Here is a 21,768-nt window from a genome sequence, read left to right on the forward strand (position 1 = left end):
TAATTTCTTTAACTATGTAACTTTCATTTTTCTCCATAATAGTGTCCACTAACCCTGCCACTGACCCTGCTGACTAAACGTGTCCCAGTTTTGGATGTGTGCTTAAGAAGTTGAGCTCTCAGCACAGTTCAGCAGTCCGTCATGCAAAAAATCACATCAACGTCCTTCTAGGATTGAGTTTCAATTCACTTCTAGTCAGACGAGGGTCAAATGTGATTTCTTTCGGTGACATGCTGTGTAAGCTTTGAATTCGCGCATGGCTGCATTATGAGAGCTCCTGGAAGGCATAGCTACATATTGCATTTGACACTTGAAAATGCAGACAACACAAGGTCAACAAATGCACACGTACGACAAATACTTAGAAATCCACCGGTTTAATTACAACCATTATACAAAAATAATGTGACAGGACAAAATTGGGGCTTGGAATGTACACTTTTTTTAAATGCAATTTTAACACACCATACAAGTTGAAGTGACACTAAACCATTGCTTACAAAAAAAAAACAGCACAGCCAAATGTAAAATAATGAAATGGTGCGAAGGTAATTCAGGGTTGGGTATCAATTAGCAATTTATTTGCTATTTCTTCATTTATTTAAATATTCACAAGAGGCTGATAAGACAGAACAGGAAAACAAATTTTGTTTAATGGCTCCGAGTTGCTTTGAGACTGGAGGCGTCATAGCCCACTTCTGTCATTAAAAAGAAAAAAAATAAAGAAAAACAGAATTGTAGTTGCGAACGGGCTGCGTAATTGCATGCCAAAAACATTGGTTTTCAACCCAGCAGTGTTCTGCCTGCTGTGGCACTGTTTACAAAGAGGATTAATACCCCTGCGCTTTCCTCTTCATCTAGAAATATTTTTGGGTTATAAAACCCTGTGACCGACGAACAGAGAAAACCAAGAATATTGATCATGTCTTTGCGAAACGGGATCATACCGCTGTACACCGATGCAATTAGTGCTTTATCTTGCTGTGGAGAATAAATCCTTGGCAGTCGCAGTGCGTGCAGGGCGCGTTGAAGTTGAATCTCATGCGTCCAGGTCATATTTTACCCCAAATCAGAAAAAAATCAATTGGGTTTAATTAAGCCTGTTTTAAGGTCCATTAAGATTACATTGTAACATTATATGAATGACAATTAAGCCCCTTACATAAAAAAAATGTCATTCTCATTACCGTAATGTATCCGGACATTTTACCCGTGATTCTCAATGGCCATTCTCATTAGTTTCTCATTAATGCTCTACCAATCAGCAATTTATTCTTTGCATAAATTAAAAGCAAAATGAAGGCTATGTAAATTCTTCATCGTTTTAATGATTTATCCATTTTCACATACAATAATGAAATTGGATTTTTTTTGTCATTACAGTAATGGGAAGCCGTAGGTATCTGTAATTTGTTCAAGGTGAAAATTCTCTCCGATTTTACGAGTGAAATATGACCTTAGACATAGGGTAAAAGTAGACTGTATTTCCGTTTAGTGTTGCATGCGTCACTGCATGTTTTTGTGAGAACATCACTCTATACTTTACTGTCCATTACAAGCTGCGTATCTTACTAACTACTGTGTGCGTCTGGTAAAAACTTCATCTGGCAAAAACGCAGCACTTCCAGCGGTGTGACGCAGGCTACAGCATCCGCATCAAGGCAACTGAGGTTATTCTCATCTACTCTCATTTAGTGTACTACTTCTGTTTGTACATTTGGTGTAGGTCATATTTGACCACTACATTTGCTATTTACAGTATTGATAAATACTTACACTTTTATCTTACTGGATATCTTGATGATAAATACATACAATATATATATATATCTCACACACAAGACACATTACGGCAAGATACGGACCATTAAACACCTCACGGAATAGCACTGTATTATTCCAACCAGAGTAATTATACAGTAAGCAATAACAAACAGTACGGATTGAAGTTTTGATACAGATTTGTTGTCGCAGAGCAGTTTGTGATATGACTCATTTAGGTTTGAATAGTATTATTTACACAGAAACAGGAAGTAAGCCATGGTTGGCACTTTAAATTTGATTTCAGGTGAGACAAAGTTACAACCTGACAACACAATACAACATTCAGAGTAAATGATAAAAATAAGTAAAATCAGCCTTTGCTGATCGTATGTTTCGCACCGTAATTTAAAACATCATGTTTGGACCATTGTTTGGACAAATCCTGTATCTCAGCTTTCTCGTTTCCATCCAATATTTATGTCTGGCATTAATTTTCACCATATCCCCAATGCATTGTGGCCAACCTTTACTCAAGGCTAAAAACACATCCCAGAAGGCACTTACATCAGCTTATTATCAAAATAACTGTCATACGATAGTAAATGTGTTGACAAATGGGTTTTGTCATAACTCAGCATTACTTGGTAACAATGAATCTCACAAAAATATGTCTGGGTCACATTTCAGCCCACTTTTTAAGAGTTCCAAGCTTTATAATGGTAGTAAATGGTGCTTCTGATTTGAAGCCAAAATCAAAGGGCCATATATCCTTCACAGAAGTAATCCACATGGCTCCAGGGGGTTAACATTTTATGGCTGGGTTATTTTTTGCCTATGCTGGGTAAATATTGGACAGAACACATGAGGGGTTAAAAATTACCCAATGCTGGGATAAAAATGACAATCGATTTCGTCCGCAAAGCGAGCCTCCACTGATCGCGTGAGCGTCTTAGAAAACTGTCAAGGCTTTTATAGTGGACACGCTCGCTGTTGCACTATTATTTGAAACAACAGGGGGCGACGTGAACAATCGAGTCAAAAACAAACACAAAGAGGAGAATAAAAGTTGTTCGCTGGAAAAACCCTGTGCTTGTAACATCAGAGTTTTATATATAAATATGAGAACATGAATAAAATGATCAATCTCTTAAATATCGTATTTTCCGAACTATAAGTCGCTCCGGAGTGCAAGTCGCATCAATCAAAAATGCGTCATGAAAACGAAAAAACATATACAAGTCACAGTGGACTATACGTCGCATTTATTTAGAAAATTATTTCACAAAATTCAAGCCGAAGAACAGAAACCGATTTAATCTGGAAAGGCAAGATATTCAACTAAACAATAGCACACAGAACAGCATGCTGAATAGATGTTCGTATGTTAACGTAATACAAACAGTTATTTACACGATACACAATAACATACTGGACATACCTGGAAGGCTGAATAAATGAACAGAACAAGCCAACACGCATCAAGTTTGTATTGCTCGTCATTCCACATCACTGAATTCATTGAATTACATAAATACAGGAGCAGCATATAGTGGACTCTCGCGGCTGTAGACGGTAATGTTGTCTCTTGGTTCATATATGTCAAAATTTATTCATACTGACTTACAAGGCGCACCTGACTTTAAGTCGCAGGACCAACCAAACTATGAAAAAAGTGTGACTTATAGTCTACAGGCTTCCCTGTTTGGTACCATAGGAATGAATGGGGCTAGGCTAAATGCTAACACATTCACAACACGCTGTACAATGCACGCATTAAAAAAAGATAGGTATGTATTAATTTGTCTAGGTTGAGGTAATAACATAGTTTAATATGGCAAAAGGGTAGACTATTCCTTTAAGAATGTCAGATAAATAGTATATGCATTGTTGTGAATGGATTGATTAAAGAGATACGTCACAGGCTTGCCTGTTCGGCCAGAATCGCATCAAGGTTGGTCATTTTCGGATGCGGAGCCGCGCACAGTTACAAAAATTGTTGTGCACACCTCCACGCGAAATGGGGTCTCGTGCACCCAACATGCAAGACCACCCATTCGGTTTTGACGTCATTTTCAGCGAACGCGTCGAGTATAAACAAAGCTTTGTAGTAACCCAGCAGTTGGGTTAAAGCAACCAAGCATTGGATCAATTCTAACCCAGAGGTTTGATCTATTCAATACTTACCCAAAATGGGTAAAAAAATAACCCAGCCTTTGTTTATAATGAAGTAGTTAGTTATTTTAGTTTTGTAAAGTTGTAAATATTGATATTTTCTTACAAAATCACAATGATTGCCCTCAAAAAGCCTTTATTAACCTGCTGGAGCCGTGTGGATTACTTCTGTGAAGGATGGATGGACTTTTTTGGGCTTCAAAATCAAAAGCCCCATTTACAATTATTATAAAGCTTGGTCATTTTCTAATATAACTACAATTGTGTTTGTCTGAAAAAAAATAATCATATAAATTGAAAATGGTTTGCGGGCAAGTAAATCATGGGGTAATTTTCATTTTTGGGTGAACTATCCCTTTAATGTGCTTAAATGACATGAAAATAACATCTCGGTGCAGAACGACTTAATAGTCCTCACAAACAGGCTTCATTTTCTTATAGCACAATGTCATAAGTCTCTCATTTCAAGGTGAAAAATAACCCAGACATGTTTTTGACAGCTTCACCCCCTTTTTTTTTATCTTTATATTGCCTTGGGATTGTGCAAATGAGAACATATAAATATCTAATCCTTAATACAAATCTGCTATTAAAACATTAGAAGTTCTGCTAAGAGTACAAAGATCTGGCAACACTGCATGTTCAGTATCTCTAACAGCATTTCAGACTCAAATGTTCACAACCATCTCCTCAGTAAAGCAACATCCCAGCTCTCAGGCCTCACAAACCGCATGAATCTGTGTGAACCTGATGCACATTTCGTAACTAAAATGGTTTGGTGAAGGTTAATACCAATTCACTTTTATATCTCTCCTTTATTTTGGCATATTATAAGCTTGAACAATTTGAGACCCGATAGCTCTGCGAAAATAGCTTCCCTATCCTTATTTTTCAGCGCAGTGATGCAACTGAAAAAATGACAGCGTGGGTGAACGTCTCTGTAGGCTATACAGTAGTAACTACTGCCTTTACAGTCACTGGGTCTAGATAGTGTAATCTCCAAATTACCTCGCGGTATATATGCGTAGCCGGATAGAGAAAACGTCTGGGTAATATCACGTTGCTGTGCGCGTGCTGAAGCGAAAGGAGTCCTTGTCATCATCATCCTAAACTTTTCTCCGCCAAAGTCTTGATCCACTGAAACCAAGAATGAATGACTCACAGCTTAAGTAATTCAAAGCCCTGCCAACGAATCCACACAAGCTGCATGTTATTATGCAAAACAGGCACTGACCGAACACTGCAAACAAACGAATTCACACACATCTATAAAGTTGCACGTACATAGTTTATATCAGTGGACATCACTATACCTCTGAAACGGCATACTGTATATACGTTTTTTTTTTTTTTTAAGTCAGCGTACGTGCTAGGCTTCAAAACAAACTGCTGACCCACTCGGGAAAAACAGGGTCTGTAAAGCGAGCGGCCTAATCTCACAGCTGAACATACGGTAGGAGTGCATTTCCCTTTGACCTTTATTCACAGCTGGCAGCTTTTCAAGACCGTGGACTCGGTTAAACCCAGCAGCATATGCCGCCCGGCTTAACACTCCCTGCCAGGGTCCGTCCGCACTCCGCGGTCGCGTAATCCTCCATCTCGAAGGCACGTCAGTGGCGCTCATCTCACACGCCTTTGCCACCAATCCACGCTTTCTATCAATCAACTTAATCTGTTTTTAGTGGAGTGTCAACACAATAGGTTCAAGCTCACTCAAAGATTTTTTTTTTATGGAAAACAAGGGATTTGTCAACCGGAGAAGTCACGCTACGGGCGTTTCGTTCGCTCCTACGAGTAGCCTGTCTGCGGTTTTCAGACGTCGTCTTCTAGGGTTTTGATATAACTGGATTAATCGGGAGAAAGATGCTTGCAGCATCGTCCTAGGATGCACACGCGGCTAATGCTCGACAATTCCTGCCTCCTGAATTAAACATGGCCTGAAACAGGCTGTTCTGCAGAGGCAGGAGAAGGGAGGGAAAAACATTATTACGCCTTCTCCCCAAAACCCCTGGAGTCATTCAGAAAATTCCTTTACCGTAACAGGACAGCCGATTAATGAACAAGAGCTGAAAAAATGGACCTCGTTCGAAGGGGAGAAAGTTAAAAGTGTTGTCTGAATTGATCACTGCCACAGATAAAAAGACTCGGATGCTGGGAACAACCAGTGCACTGTGTCTTAGTAACTAACAAAACATCCAGGTCTCAGAGCTTTTATAGATGATGTTCCCAGCAAATCCATCAAGACTGAATGGTCAGCAGGTCCACACATAGGATTGCTTAAAGCACAGAAAGCTAAAATCTTGTAAAAATGGGCATTAACAAGAGGTTAATGCCAATACAACAATTATACAACAAGCAAGGGTCATGGGTTTGGACTGATAAAACGTTTACCTTGAATGCACCAAGTCGCTTTGCCGATGCACAAACGTCAAATACTTCATATTATTATTTCATACATCGTCTCTCACAAAAACTACGCATTATAAGCAGCATTAACAAGTTTAATGTCTTTTGTTCTGGTCAATTCCACAGAAATAACATTAACCATTCTGGTCTCACGGCACGTTTCACTGTTCGTTTTAAAGGTCAAGTACGGATCAAGTAAATATCATTCAGGCATATCACACATATCAGTCTCCTCGCCGCTTGTCTCCTTCACACGTAAATGGCAGTCCGCGAAATGATAGATCCGTCTCGCTGAGACTCCATGTCATCGTCAAGGTACGGTGCACACTCCTCCTCACGCCGGTGTATTTGGTAGCTGGGCGGCAGTACGCCAAAGCGGTCGTACCTCTCGTCATCTTCTTCTTCCTCCTCCATGCTGTCGTTCATGGCATCGAACTTCCTGAGCTCCGCTTCATTTAGCTCACTGCTTAGCAGGATGTCGTGCGGAGTTGGCTTGCTACCGGTCATCTGCGGGAATTCATTGCACTTAGCCGTCAGGGTTCCTGGCTCGCCCTCGCGGTACGTGTAGATCGGCCCGTTGTTGTTGGCACCCGCGCCGTTCTTGCTAGCCTTCTTGGCTCCAAAAAGACGAGTTTTGTTGCCATAACCACCTTGCTCGCCGTCACCCGCATACCCCTGCTGTTGCCGACGGCTACGCACGAATAGGACGGCAACCAAAGCGCTGACCAGTACGAAGGCCAAGAGGCTGCCCAAAATGGCCCCTGCCATCACACCTGCGCTGGAAGGGTCTTCGGTTGACTCTGCAGAGGAGCACAAACAGTCAGGCACATCAAAATTGGCGACTGCTCGCTGATTGCCTGGTGAAGGTGATGGATGGGGTCACCGCTATATTCTTGGTTCTGCTTAGACTGTAATACTTTTTTGGACGCCCCCAGTTCCCAGCTACAAGTCGTATTGGTGTGAGCCAAGTTTGCCGGATCCGATCACGTTTGACTTTGAGAAAACAACACAAACGTCCGTCGTTTCAGGTGAAATTACGCCACGGTACGATGGACACACAAGAGAGCAAGAAAGATAAACACACAAATGGAGTAGAGAGAGATATTTATCATGACTGTCACAGTATGATCATGCAAAGAAGAACTGTTACAATGTGAAATCTGAGCACAGTGCTTGTTGGCCTCCCTCCCTTAACTAGTTTATCGGTCAGTCTTTGCATTCCAACCGAATACCGGGAACGCGTCCAAGTCACAAACAATAAAAAAACACCTGCGTTAGGAAAGATTAACCCCATTTAATGCTGCAACCCGCAGGGTCCGAGGCAAGCGTGCACTCGAAGTGATGTCTATATCGACGGAGAGCAGCGGTGATGTCGAGAGGAGTAATTGTATTTATTTTCTGATTTAATAAAAAGATTTTAGACCCAGACAGTCTTTTCAGTTTAAGCAATGGTAATAGGGCTTCACAAGTCCACCGAATTGATTTCGGTTAGCGCCGTAATACGCAAGTCAATATATAAATAATAGTGTCCCTACTGCTAACCTTATAACCATGCAGAATGTTTACAGAATAATAAAAGTGAATGGGTTTGAGGCTTTTGTGAGCAGATAAAATGAAGAGAGACAACGAGTCCAAAAAACTATATTCTATAAATAAAAGTATTTGCAGAAAAAAACTCAAATGCTACAATGCTGTGGGTTTCAGGACACTGCTATGCCTTTGCTAAGTTGTTTTTACAGAGAGATAAATCAGGCCACTAACTTGTTGAGACTTTAACAAGCTCCACAATTGAAAGTTAACCAAAAGTATGAGGAAAAGCATAACTGTATAGAAATAAGCTGACACTCGAATTTGCTTCATACAGATCATCAAGTCCACAGTGTGCCTACCCCGCTACAAAAAAAACCCTAAGACTCGTGCAACTCCACTGCACTTATTCCACGCTCTCGGCCAAGCAATCACCCATTCCACCTCCGGCAATCTCTCCTGTTACCATGACAATTTGAGTCATTATGGATTCAGGCAACTAGAGACGAGTCAAGAGGTTTCCTAAAATCACACCGGTCTCTTTTCATACCTCGCAAGCATCCGTCACATCCCGGTCTCTACCTAACAGTTCATTAAAGAATAAACAGGACTGATGAACATGTGTGTACGAACACGTATACCCGCATTAAATATCTTCCCACACGACACGTATACAACTTAATATCCCTGCAATGTAACAAGCGTACACAATCTCCCACGCGCTTTTGAAACCTAGCATTCTCTCGCTTCTCATGCAGGTTTATTTTATCCCTTTCCCAGAAGTGCCAAAACAGCGCTTTCTTAGGATAACCCCCCCCCCCCCCCCCCCCATACAGTAATTCTTTTTGTTGACCTTTTTTCCTCCTAATCCACTATCATACTAAAAGAATCATTTACTCAGGAATGAAAATTCGTTCATCGTGAATCATCCCCGTCCTTTTCAACCCATATGGTTTTCATTCTTTCTGCAGACCAAAAATGGTTGATGATAAGCAGGATTTTGATTATTTTCGATACAATAAAAGGGAATGGTGGCCAAGGGCCGCCTTGCTCCAAATATGAAACCTTAACTCAAATGGTAGAGCATTACATACGCAGCACAAAAGTTCATGGGTTTTGTTCGTAGGGAGCATACATACTGATAATATTTGACTACTGCCTAGCTCCAAATATGAAACCTTGCCTTAAAGGAATATTCAATTTTCTTAAAAGAAAAATCCAGATAATTTACTCACCACCATGTCATCCAAAATGTTGATGTCTTTCTTTGTTCAGTCGAGAAGAAAATATGTTTTTGGAGGAAAACATTGCGGGATTTTTCTCATTTGAATCGACTTTAATAGAGCCCAACATTTAATACTTAACTCAACACTTAACAGTTTTTTTCAACGGAGTTTAAAAGGACTATAAACGATCCCAAACGAGGCATAAGAGTCTTATCTAGCGAAACGATTGTCATTTTTGACAAGAAAAATAAAAAATATGCACTTTTAAACCACAACTTCTCGTCTAGATCAGGTCGTGATGCGCCAGCGTGACCCCACGCAACACGTTATGACGTCAAGAGGTCACAGAGGACGAACGCGAAACTCCGCCCCAGTGTTTACAAGCGTCTTGAAAGAGGACCGTTCAGACGCTGTTGTATGTCGAATGATATTAATTAATGTATTTGTGTCAGTTTATTGTTTACAATGGTCCGCAAATCTGCGTTTCATATATGTAACACGTGACCTCTCTAAGTCACTATGCATTTACGTTAGGTTGCGCTGGACCGACCTAGACGAAAAGTTGTGGTTTAAAAGTGCATATTTTTTATTTTTATTTTCAAAAATGACAATCGTTTTGCTAGATAAGACCCTTATGCCTCGTTTGGGATCGTTTATAGTCCTTTGAAACTCCGCTGAAAAAAACTGTTAAGTGTTGAGTTAAGTATTAAATGTTGGGCTCTATTAAAGAGAAAATCCTGCAATGTTTTCCTCAAAAAAACTAATTTCTTCTCGACTGAACAAAGAAAGACATCAACATTTTGGATGACATGGTGGTGAATAAATTATCTGGATTTTTTTAAGAAAATGGACTATTCCTTTAAATAGTGAGGCATTGCATTAGCAGCACATAAGTTCATGGGTTTTGATGGTAGGGAGCACACAAACTGATAGTATGCAACTAATAATTTGTACTGCACAGCAAGTTGCTTTGGATAAATGCGTCTGCTGAATGCATAATGTAATCGTAATAAACCAAGAAAATCTTTCATTCACTGACATCTGTAAAAGATTCATGTAATTATTATTCTACATTTTTTCATTTACAGCATTTTTTCATTCTCCAGAAAAAACAGAATGTGGCTGAATAAGGCAGTGTAACGCGTTTTAGGCAGTGGCAGGTGCCTTTTTTAAATAAATTGTTAATTATGGGCATGTGTTTTTACAGGAGAGCTAAAAAAGCGGAAAGGCGCCCGACGTCATGCATTTTTCATTTTCCAATCGAATGAGGGGAGAGGCGGGCCTTCTGTTGTGGTGACAGAGACTGCACTCACTCGCGGTCTCCTGTGTGTTTGTGCACCTTGACCAACGTCAAAGCAAGCGTCCTCTTTTTAAAGTTTATGCTGGTATGACAGTTAACAGCAAAAGAGCACTCACGCTTCAATATTTTATTGACATGACATCTGCCTCGGTGTTTGCATAGCAATATAAAAAGCTGCGCCTTTTGGTCATGTTAAAAAAAGAGCGGTGCGGCACGTCTTCGTTTAAATGAACACTCAACACTCACTTTTTTTGAAAATATGCTCATTTTCCAGCTCCCCTAGAGTTAAAATTTTTATTTTTACTGTTTTGGAATCCATTCCACTTTTAGCATAGCTTAGCATAATCTATTGAATCTGATTAGACCATTAGCATCACGCTCAAAAATAACCAAAGAGTTTCAATATTTTTCCTATTTAAAACTTGACTCTTCTGTAGTTACATCGTGTACTAAGACTGAAGGAAAATTAAAACTTGTGATTTTCTATGCTGATATGGCTAGGAACTATACTCTCATTCTGGTGTAATAATCAAGAACTTTGCTGCCGTAACATTGCTGCAGCAGGCGTAGTGATATTACGCACTGCCCAAAAATAGTCCCCTTGGTAACTTTCAATAGCAGGGGACTATTTTCATGCGCTGCGTAATATCATTGTATAATATCGGTTTTAAATGGGAAAAATATCGAAACGCTTTGGTTATTTTTTTTGTGCGATGCTAATGGTCTAATCAGATTTAATGGATTGTGCTAAGCTATGCTAAAAGTGCTAGCGCCAGACCCAGAGATCAGCTGAATGGATTCCAAAAATGGTAAAAATCAAATGTTTAACTCTAGGGGAGCTGGAAAATGAGCCTATTTTCAAAAAAAGTTGAATGTCCCTTTAAAACGCGTTTGGTGTGATCGTCCCCCAAAAGAGAATTTTTATTTTGGGGGGGAACTACATTTATAACTTGTTGCGCATATGAAAGACTTCTAGTCGACAGCAGGGTTTAACAAAATATATATACGAAGACATAAAATTACATAAGCAGCTAACATCTCAGATCTGTCTTAACCTCTGTCTTTGTAAAACTACTGTACTGTATCTCTAGCAGATACCACAGCTCAGGATCCATAATTCATTCGCTTAGAAGACAGTATCCATGAACCCTCGACATCTAGCTTTGAGACTTTAAGATAAAAGACAGAGGTGGATGAGGAGACAGCACTGTGTCATGTCTACAACAGAACATCGTAGCCTTGACCGTTCTCCTTCTCTAACAAAAAGCTTTTTTTCTCACACATATGTAAAATTGTTTAAATTAATACAGCCATTTCTTAAAGGTCACGTTCTTTCTGATCCATTTTTTAAACCCTAGTTAGTGTGTAATGTTGCTATAATAGCATAAATAATGATAAAGCTCAAAGTTCACTGCTAGGCGATATATTTTCTTTAACAGAATTCCCCTTTCAAAGCCTACAGCGAACGGCCGGTTTGGACTACAGTCCTCTATTTCCTGCTTTATTGATGTCAGTAAAACAGTTTTTTGACCAAACCCCGCCCTCATTAATACGTCAGTTGCCAGCTAAGCTAACGGCAAGCTAAGCTGCTATTGAATCACAACACACTAAACAAACTACACAATCAGAACTCGATACGTATTTCTGAAGGATTAACTTCATAGAACAAGGAAGACATCAGACCGATTTTAAGACGGTGAAAACAGCGCTATACAGATAAGTAAATTGTGTGAAAAATACTGCGTTTTTTTACACTTGAAACATTAACACGTGTTATGTTGCGCACTGTAAACACAATCAAAGCTTCAAAAACAAAGAAAGAACGGGAGCTTTAATTTCTTGTGTCCATAGTGAATGTTTGGTAAAAAGCCGAATGATGCAAACATGTCTTAAAATAGTTTTTAAATGTAATGGAAACTTGCCAAATTAAATTAAATTTACTTAATCGTTTGCCTCCCTGTTGAATGGACTTTTAATTTTTTTAATACAAAACAGCTTCATTATTACACATTAATTGTCTGGAAAATGTTTTCAAAACCTTAAATCAATTTTACACTTTTTATTTGGCTGTAGCTTAGAAAAGGTCTCAGACTCTTTGACTCCGAGACACAATTTAAGATACTGACTGATTTAAACTGTAATCCATTTTCTGGCGCCCAGCCAGCAGCAGCAGCATTTCGGAAAGATTTGCAAGGTGACGAGGGTTCGGCTATCGATCTACTGCAGGGCTAATAAAACATTAAGACGCTGAATTTAGTAGCGCAAGCGGCCTTTATGAGAGTTATCGAAAAACGTTGAGTCTCTACAACCCACATGAGCGAGTCTTAAAAAGTCGTGGAAGTTGTTAAAGGTCATTATTGTCCAAGAATGTTGATGGGCTTGTGGACAAAGCACCTCTCCAGATCTTCTGACCTTTTGCGCGCCCGCTATGCTCCTCAAGTGCCATAACTACGGCACATTATTATTCTGCTGAACTCCATTAATGACATGCTGGAAACCTTTTCCACATTAAAACCTGTTTCTATTTCCCTAACACACATACATAGCTGAAATCTGCTGGTTTGCAGCGCACATACAATACACTCTTAAAAATAAAGGTGCTTCAGGATGCAACAGAAGAAACGATTTTGGCTGAACTTTTTTTAAAGATGATCTAAAAGAAACTTTCGCTTTTAATAAATTTGTTGAGATTATAAAATTGTATGAAATAAATGTTTGACTGAATGGTTCTTTGAGGAACCAAAAATAGTTCTTCTATGGCAGAGGTTCTCAAACTTTTTCCGCGTGCTGCCCCCCTTGTGTACCTTAAGCCCCCACTTGTGCCCTTCGTGGCTCCCCCAAAGAAAATCTATCACATAAAACATGCTTAAACATACAATTTGAATTAAACAAAACTTAAAATATACAATGATAAATTAATGTATTTTATAAAAATGACAAAACTGTAAACAGTTTGGGAACCATTGCTCTTTTAAGCACTTTTATTTTGAGGAGGCTACTTATGCAACCAATGGAAGGGGGCTACAGTTTTTTGCCAGGTGAATTATTTTATAATATTTTATATGCAAAGCTCGTTTTTCATTACATTGATAGAGCCTTAAAATTTAAAAGATTCACTTTTGTGCAGTACAATCAAAAGGTACCAATAAAGCAACCTGTGGTGAAAGTTCATTACATTTTTCAAAAAACTCTGAATGCATTACAGTAATTGTTGAAGAAAATTGAGTTAGCAACTCGAGAGAACATTTTCATAATTTCTGTAATTGCTGTTCACCATTATAAGTAAATTAAAGAAAGCATGAGAATGGTTTTAAAAATTATTAATATTTGAAAAATTTAAGTGTTGACTGGACATTTTCTGCTTAAAGGAATTAGTTAAGGGGATAGTTCACCTCAAAATAAATTGAGGCATCTACCTCACCCACACTTAACCTGTATAAGTTTCTTTATTTTGCGTAGTTGAAGGTATCTATTGACTTCCATATTTTTTGTTTTTCCTATGGGTACCAGCCATACCTGTCAACACTCTCGTTTTTTCCCGGGAGTCTCCTGTATTTTACACCTACAGTATCTCCCGCCGCCATATTAGTGGTGACAACTTCTCCATTAATCTCATAGCAGCTGGGAGGTATAATATTCCTCCATTGTGTGCAGTTTGGGGGTGTACAAACATCTCAAAACGAGTCTCGGAGAATTACTTTTTCACAAGTAAGACTGAACAGTTATTTCTGGTTTTGTTAGTAAAGAAATAAGGGTTTTCCTCAAATAAATCCTCAAATAATCCTTCTGTTGTAAATCTTTGTTTTAGATATATGCTTAAGTATAGCGGAAAACAGTGGCGAAGACGAAAATAAAGCGCTTTCTCCAATCCCTGATTACATTTGCATTCCAAACTATGATAGCATCTTTAGCATGCAACCCTTGAGAGAGCTGACAAATATAGCGTTATTTTGTCACCGTTTTGCGTGTGTAGGTCCAGAAAGCTGGTACGTTTTTAAAGCGATCTTTTTTCCTTATAACGCTTTGTGTTTCTCGTTTCATGTGTTACAGTACTGATCAATCTACAGGTTATTTAGTACTGTAACACATCCTAATGTTTGACATCAAAAGTTTTTCAAAATTAAAGTAAATCGAGTTTAAATATCAGGAGTTCCTGTCGGGATGAAAGTAACACTTGTTACTTTTGTCCGGCTGCTAATACTGTTGCATTATGTTAAAAATGTATATTTTTACATTTGTATTCCAAACTATGACAGCATCTTTAGCACACAACCCTTGACAGAGCTGACAAATATCACGTTATTTTGTCACAGTTTTGCGTGTTTAGGTCCAGAAAGCTGTTACCATGAAAGGTACATTTCTAAAGAGATCATTTTTTTCTTATAACGCGTTATGTTTTTTGTTTCATGTGTTACAGTACTGATCAATATACAGGTTATTTAGTACTGTAACGCATCCTAAAGTTTGACTACAAGAGTTTTTCAAAATAAAAGTAAATCAGGTTTAAATATCAGGATATCGGCTGCTAATACTGTTGCATTATGTTGAAAATTGATATTATTCTTATTTGATTTAATTTAATTTTCATAGTGTTCATACTGTTGAAAAAATTATTCTCAACAATTCAGATTGTACTGTCGGTGACATTTTTAATTTTAAAATGATAATTCATTTTTTTTTTAAAGATAAACTACAAATTATGTTTGCAGTTACATATTAACAAGGTCATAGTCATGTATATTTACTAAAAACAAGTGTTACTAGGGCTGCCTAATGATTAATCACAACTATTCATTTGCAGAATAAAAGTTTTTGTTTACATAATTATTATACACAGTACATCAATAAATATTATGTATATATAAATACAAACACATGTATCTGTATAATATATTGATATAATAAATATTTATTAAATATAAATTATATGTTCAAAGTGAAATATACTGAAGTTTTTTTACATTTGTTCAAAATTCCACCTGGTATTGATAGACCAGACTTGTGAGTTACTGACCATAGCAAAAAATATATCTCTGTCTAAAACATTATCTTTCAAAATGACATTTTTCTGAAAAAAAAAACCTTTCCCCCATGTATGATATTATTTTAGTGCTATAAAAACAAATGCAGCCTGTCATTCTTTGAACGCCCCAGAGGTCTTCCGAATTTTGGAATCCAATTGTTGACAGGTATGGTACCTGTGTGGCTACTATCATTAAATCAAAAAATCTTCTTTTGTGTTCAACAGAATAAGGAAACTCTTACAGGTAAGTTACCTCAACTTAAGGGTGAGTAAATGATGACAGAACTTTCATTTTTGGGTGAACTATCCCTTTAACTCCAAAAATATTTAATTATTTAAATTTACTCACCTCAATTTACTTGAGTTTCCATTAAAACTTTAAATAAATAAATCTCTCACATAATGCTACTGTAAAACTTTAAAATTTGAGTCATACTGACGAGTGTGAGTAAATGACCGAATTATCATTTAACAGTGTACCATTTCTTAAATAAACCCTTGTTATTCTCCATTCACAAAAGAGTCTATCCCAAACCACGCGATTATGCGAACTACAATTACCACATTCAGACTTGCAATTTGGTGTCATTATGCACATGTCGCCGAGCTACAGGTTCAGGTTGAGCCGCCAGCCATTGCACACGCTGATTGCGAGCAGCATCGCCGTGCGAAACGCTATATTACGATGCAACCAAGGCATCCACTTTCACTCAACTATAAATGCTTCCCATCCATAAAATAGCAAAACAACCACCCCGGGTAGAGCTGCAACCTCAATGCAAGCAATCAATCACGCGACAACGACGTACCGAAGCGATCCGCACATGCACCGCATGAATGCGATCATTATATTCTAATTTATTTCTGCTAAAATACACAGGTTTCATGACAGCAGCAGAGATGATGGATAGAGCAAACAGGGACTGATCGCATTTCCTTTGCCTGTAAAGGATAGGCTCAAATCTCAGGTCTGGCCTCGGGCGCTTCCTCCCAAACAAAGTCTCACACGTCCTGTATTGATTTATTGGAGAGCTCGGGGCGTACAGATTCAGCTCACACGGAGCCGTCCTGTTGTTCTCCTAAAGCTCTGGTTAATTGACAAGTGACAGGTCGACCACTAATGGCGCTGCCAAAGGTGATACAGAAAAGTGCATTGCATGGCTTTCAAGACTAAAGAGTCTCTAATTACTCGAAAAACACTTATTTTCCGTTTTGAACAGTATAATGGAGTCACGTGTAACATTGATGCTAACAGATACCAATGAATAATTAGGCTAATAACACCATTGTCAAAGACATTGTGTTTTCTTTGCTACATCAAGCACACGCAGGGCTGACGGATTAAAGAGCGAGGCGGTGAAGCTGTTTTCCGAAGGAGGATATTTCTGACACTCACGTTTCTCGGTTTCGATCTGTGGCAGGCAATAATCCCAGGGTGCCTATCATGATTTTTTTGGTCACAATGAGCATTGTACATCAAACACCCGCGCATAAGCATAACTGAGTGGATTACAACATCAGGACCTCGCCGAATCTGGGTCTTCAACGTGATGCTTTAGCAATAAATCTAATAGCATGCATTTACTAAAGAGATGCTCAGGTAATGACTAATAATAATAAGAGATATCGGGACTGAGATGGAAAGGCAGGCTAACCACGGCTGAACTGTAAAAGGATCCTTTAATGATTTTCCCACAGTTCACTGCATGTGCCGGCGTCAATTTTGCGAGAAATGTTCCATTGTCCCATTTCTGTCTTCGAAGAGACAATCTGCTGCTCCTAATCTACTCGGAAGGACTATTTCGCAAAGAAAATCCACTCGAGTAATGAGACTCTGAAACTAAATGTTTATGAAAAATGCAGCAGACTCCATCTGGCTAGTAATGGCGTGCATTTCGATTTCGAACATTAAAGCGTTGGTATGGCGCGTTTTAATCTCCAACATGTGCGGGAAACGCTGAGATGTATCGGAGGAGCAGCTCGTAAAACTGCGGCTTTTAAGTAAGACTCCATTGATTCACATGCATCACTTCATACATCCTGGAAGCGCTCGGAGCATCTCGGATAGATTGCGTGAGCAATATATCAGAACTCTCACAAAACAGCTTTTATACTGAATAAGTCGTCCTTAAAAATGAAATAGAGAATATCTTTAAGGCAAACTAATTTAATTAAAATAATATATCATGACTTTTACTCTTATAGTCTCAGGCGAAATCTCAAGTTTGTCCATAAAGTCAGTTTGGATTAAGTCATGTGGTGTATAATCAAGCCTCAAATGGCTAAAATAGTATTCATAAATACTTCAATTTTCTGCCCGACTCATTTATTCATGGCTTACTTACTGGCAGGCTTATAAATCATTAGATCATTACAATCAGGGTGGGTCCATAAGATAGCCACAAGCAAGACCCTGCCAAAGCCTGCTTTCAATTTTGTGATTGATCAAAGCAAAAGCCAACACCAACGTGCCCTAATGTTTCCGCAGTGCGCCCTGAGGTTTCTGCAGTGAGCCCTTGTTTCTGTAATGAGCTTTAATGATTGAAGGTGGCAAAAAGCCAGGTAATTTTGCAAGCCCACTTCTCCAACATTTCACCTTATTGTTGGCGGAGCGATATCTCCTCGCCCGTCTTGTTACTCTTTTTGTCTCGCTGTTGATTTTCTCTCAAAGCTGTGGGGTGATAAGCTTATCCAGATGCCATGCCAACAAGGTCTCTCTCACACCTTATCTCTCGCATGCCAACTTTCAGACATTGTTTTTAGACAGTAGAGCTTATGACGCTTCAGGTGAAGCCTCTAATGCAGAGACAACTGTCTGATGTGATAAGTCTGAGACGACATCTGATCCATAAACCATAAATAGACTTCCATTGTAAAAAAAATAAAGCGGAAATATCTCAAAAATGGCAGCTGAAAGCTTGCGCCGATAACGGTATTTGGAGCCTATGCAGTAGTGATCATCTGCTTACTCATTTGCCTAAAATATCATCTTTGTGTTTAACAGAATAGAGTAAGTACACAGTTGACGGTACCCATTGACTTTCATAGTTTTTGGTTTTTTCTACTATTGAAGTCAATGGATAAGGTCACTCACACACCTCCTCTCACATGCCAACTTTCAGACATTGTTTTCAGACAGTAGAGCTTATGACGCTACAGGTGAAGTCTCTAATGCAAAGACAACAGTCTGATATGATAAGTCTGAAAGGAAATGTGATCTATAGACCGTAAAAGACAGACAAAGTGTCTCCATAGACTTCCTTTGTAAAAAATAAAGCGAAAATATCTGAGATCATGCGCCAATAACGTCATTTGGAGCAAGAGTTTTCGCAGTAGTGATCGTGTCAAAACTGTGTGCTTCCTCATTTAATTCTATTAAACACAAAAAAGATATTTTGATAAATGATGGTAAGCACACAGCTGATTGGACCCATTGACTTCCATAGTATTTGTTTTTCCTACTATGGAAGTCAATTACAAAGACATTGTAACTTTCAGACATTGTTTTTAGACAGTAAAGCTTATGACGCTTCAGGTGAGGTCTCTAATGCAAAGACAACTGTCTGATATGATAAGTCTGAGAGGATATCTGATCCATAAACCATAAAAAGACAGACAAAGTGTCTCCATAGACTTCCATTGTAAAAAATACAGCAAAAATATCTAAAAAATGGCTTGCGGCGATAACGTAATTTGGAGTCTTCGCAGTAGTGATCATGTCACAACCGTGTGCTTACTCATTTTTTATTCTGTTAAACACAAAAAAGGATATTTTGATAAATGATGGTAAGCACACAGCTGATTGGGCCCATTGACTTCCATAGTAGGAAAAACAAATACTATGGTAGTCAACTATGTGCTTATTTATCAAAATATCTTCTTTTGTGTTTAACAGAATAGAGTAAGCACACAGTTGATGGTACCCATTGACTTCCATATTATTTGTTTTTCCTACTATGGAAGTCAATGGATAAAGTCTCTCTCACATGCCAACTTTCAGACATTGTTTTTAGACAGTAGAGCTTATGACGCTTCAGGTGAAGTCTCTAATGCAAAGACAACTGTCTGATATGATAAGTCTGAGACGAGATCTGATCCATAGATCATAAAAAGACAAACAAACAAAGTGCCTCCATAGACTTCCATTGTAAAAAAATAAAGGAAAAATATTAAAGAGCCGCTGACATCTTGCGCCAGAGTCTTTGCAGTAGTGATTGTGTCAAAACTGTGTGCTTACTCATTTTTTATTCTGTTAAACACAAAAAATATATATTTTGATTAATGATGGTAAGCACACAGCTGATTGGACCCATTGACGTCCATAGTATTTGTTTTCCTACTATGGAAGTCAATAGATGCAGTCAACTATGTGCTTACCCATTTATCAAAACATCTTCTTATGTGTTTAACAGAATCAAGTAAGCACACAGTGGACAGTACCCATCGACTTCCATAGTATTTGTTTTTCCTACTATGGAAGTCCATAGATGCAGTCAACTGTGTGCTTAGTCATTTATCATTATCTTATTTTGTGTTTAACAGAATAGAGTAAGCACAAAGCTGATGGTACCCATTGACTTCCATAGTATTTGTTTTTCCTACTATGGAAGTCAATGGATAAGGTCACTCTCACACTTTATCTCTCTCACATGCCAACTTTCAGACATTGTTTTTAGACAGTAGAGATTATTACGCTACAGGTGAAGTCTCTAATGCAAAGACAACTGTCTAAGATAAGTCTGAGACGACATCTGATCCATAAACCGCAAAAAGACAGACAAAGTGTCTCCATAGACTTCCATTGTAAATAAATAAAGAAAAAATATTAAAAAATGGCCCTTGACATCTTATGCCAATAACATCATTTGGAGCCAGAGTCTTCGCAGTAGTGATCGGCTCACGTGCCATTTGTTTACACAGAAAGGGAGGAGTTTATGACCTATACTAAAGTCAGCCACCGAAGGGTTATCAAAATGTTTGGCTTCACTTTCCAGGATGTGTGTGGAATGCCTGATATGATCAAGGATGTAATATAAATGATTAAGAAAATGATTTAAAAACAAGTCATTAAAATACATCAAGTGACCACTTATCTGAATCTCCATTGGAAGACCAGCTTAAGCCTGCGACAACGTCCATGCTGTTTCAATTTGATTTATATTCGCTAGTTTCTGGTCTAACCGGTTAACTGGTAATAAACAACACTAAAGAAAGGGATATTGTGTCTTGTGTATGCGCTAATATGCGTGCACCCAAGAGCAGCCACTACCAAACCCAATAAAGGGTACCGCGGCCGAGCCAGGAATTTAAGCAGCTAAATGGCCTCTCAAGAGCCTACGATAAAAGCCTTTATTTTCCTCATGTGCTGTCTGAAAATGTCTGGGGAAGGGAAATAAATGGGGAAACACTCCTTCTTGGCAAGCTGCATGATTAGTCGGTTAGCTGGCACGAGCTGAGGTTCCTCCCCGTCCCAAACAGAGAGGGGAAATAAGAAAGTAAAGTGATTTTAATGTCCTGGGAATTCTCCCCTTCATCTCATTGTTTCTTTTTAAACACACACACTTAGCTAAATTGGGACATATCATTCACATATTTTACATCCAAGTAAGACTAACCCACAACTGAAACTTATATATATAAAAAATATATAAATATAATTTTTGCAAATGAGCACACCCCAAATATCCTAATTGGATATTTTTGTCCCCAAAGTATAATTAGGTATTCATGTTGTGTACACACATACACACTTTTTCTCTGCATCTAGGCCAGTGGATCAACCCAATCCACATTCACAGTTTTGCGAGTGGAGGGATATTAAGCTCTCTTGTGTTTGCACACATCTCAACTGTAATCTGCAGAGCTTTGTCATGATGTTCATCTCGGTCCTTTTGACGCTCGAGCACACTATAGATATTTTAGTCTCGCTATGCTTGTAAGCTGGAAGATTTTCTTGTTTGTACGCCTCCAAACAAAGTGTTGAGACGTGTGGCCACCCTGGATTGACGGTAACTGGGTACAGTAGCCGCCCTAATCAAACGCCCATCTGGGCCACCTAAAATGCCATCAAAATTAATTTTTAATTACAGATTATAAATGACAATAAAACTAAATGAGAAATTAAATGGTTTAAATGAACAAGCTACATTTACGCAGTGACTTCACTAGAAAGGATTGCACGTTGTTTATTGGCACGTACCGTCTGCGTCGTTTTCGCACCCAGTGGACTGAAGGAATTATGCAAATCAGATAACAACATAAACGCAGCCAAAACATTTGCGCACAACACAATTTGCCCATTTTTGCAGGCAGTGCTGGATTGCTGCAGACCACCACAATGTGTCACACAT

General features: G+C 38.6%; 1 protein-coding gene across 2 annotated transcripts in view; it reads right to left on the reverse strand.

Annotated features, from left to right (window-relative positions):
- Positions 1-21,768, reverse strand: part of pvrl2l (PVR cell adhesion molecule related 2 like) — a 178,287-nt gene that overhangs the window by 67,768 nt on the left and 88,751 nt on the right. The window contains exon 7 of one of the 2 annotated variants that reach the window (XM_065286632.2): positions 359-7,142. The exons of the other annotated variant lie outside the window; for it this stretch is intronic. Within the exon in view, the coding sequence (XP_065142704.1) occupies positions 6,592-7,142 (551 nt within the window). The 3' untranslated portion in view covers positions 359-6,591. Of the gene's footprint in view, positions 1-358; positions 7,143-21,768 lie in introns of those variants that run through there. 2 annotated transcript variants of the gene reach the window in all.

This window comes from Paramisgurnus dabryanus, chromosome 19 (genome assembly GCF_030506205.2).
Source record: "Paramisgurnus dabryanus chromosome 19, PD_genome_1.1, whole genome shotgun sequence".
Classification (NCBI taxonomy): domain Eukaryota; kingdom Metazoa; phylum Chordata; class Actinopteri; order Cypriniformes; family Cobitidae; genus Paramisgurnus; species Paramisgurnus dabryanus.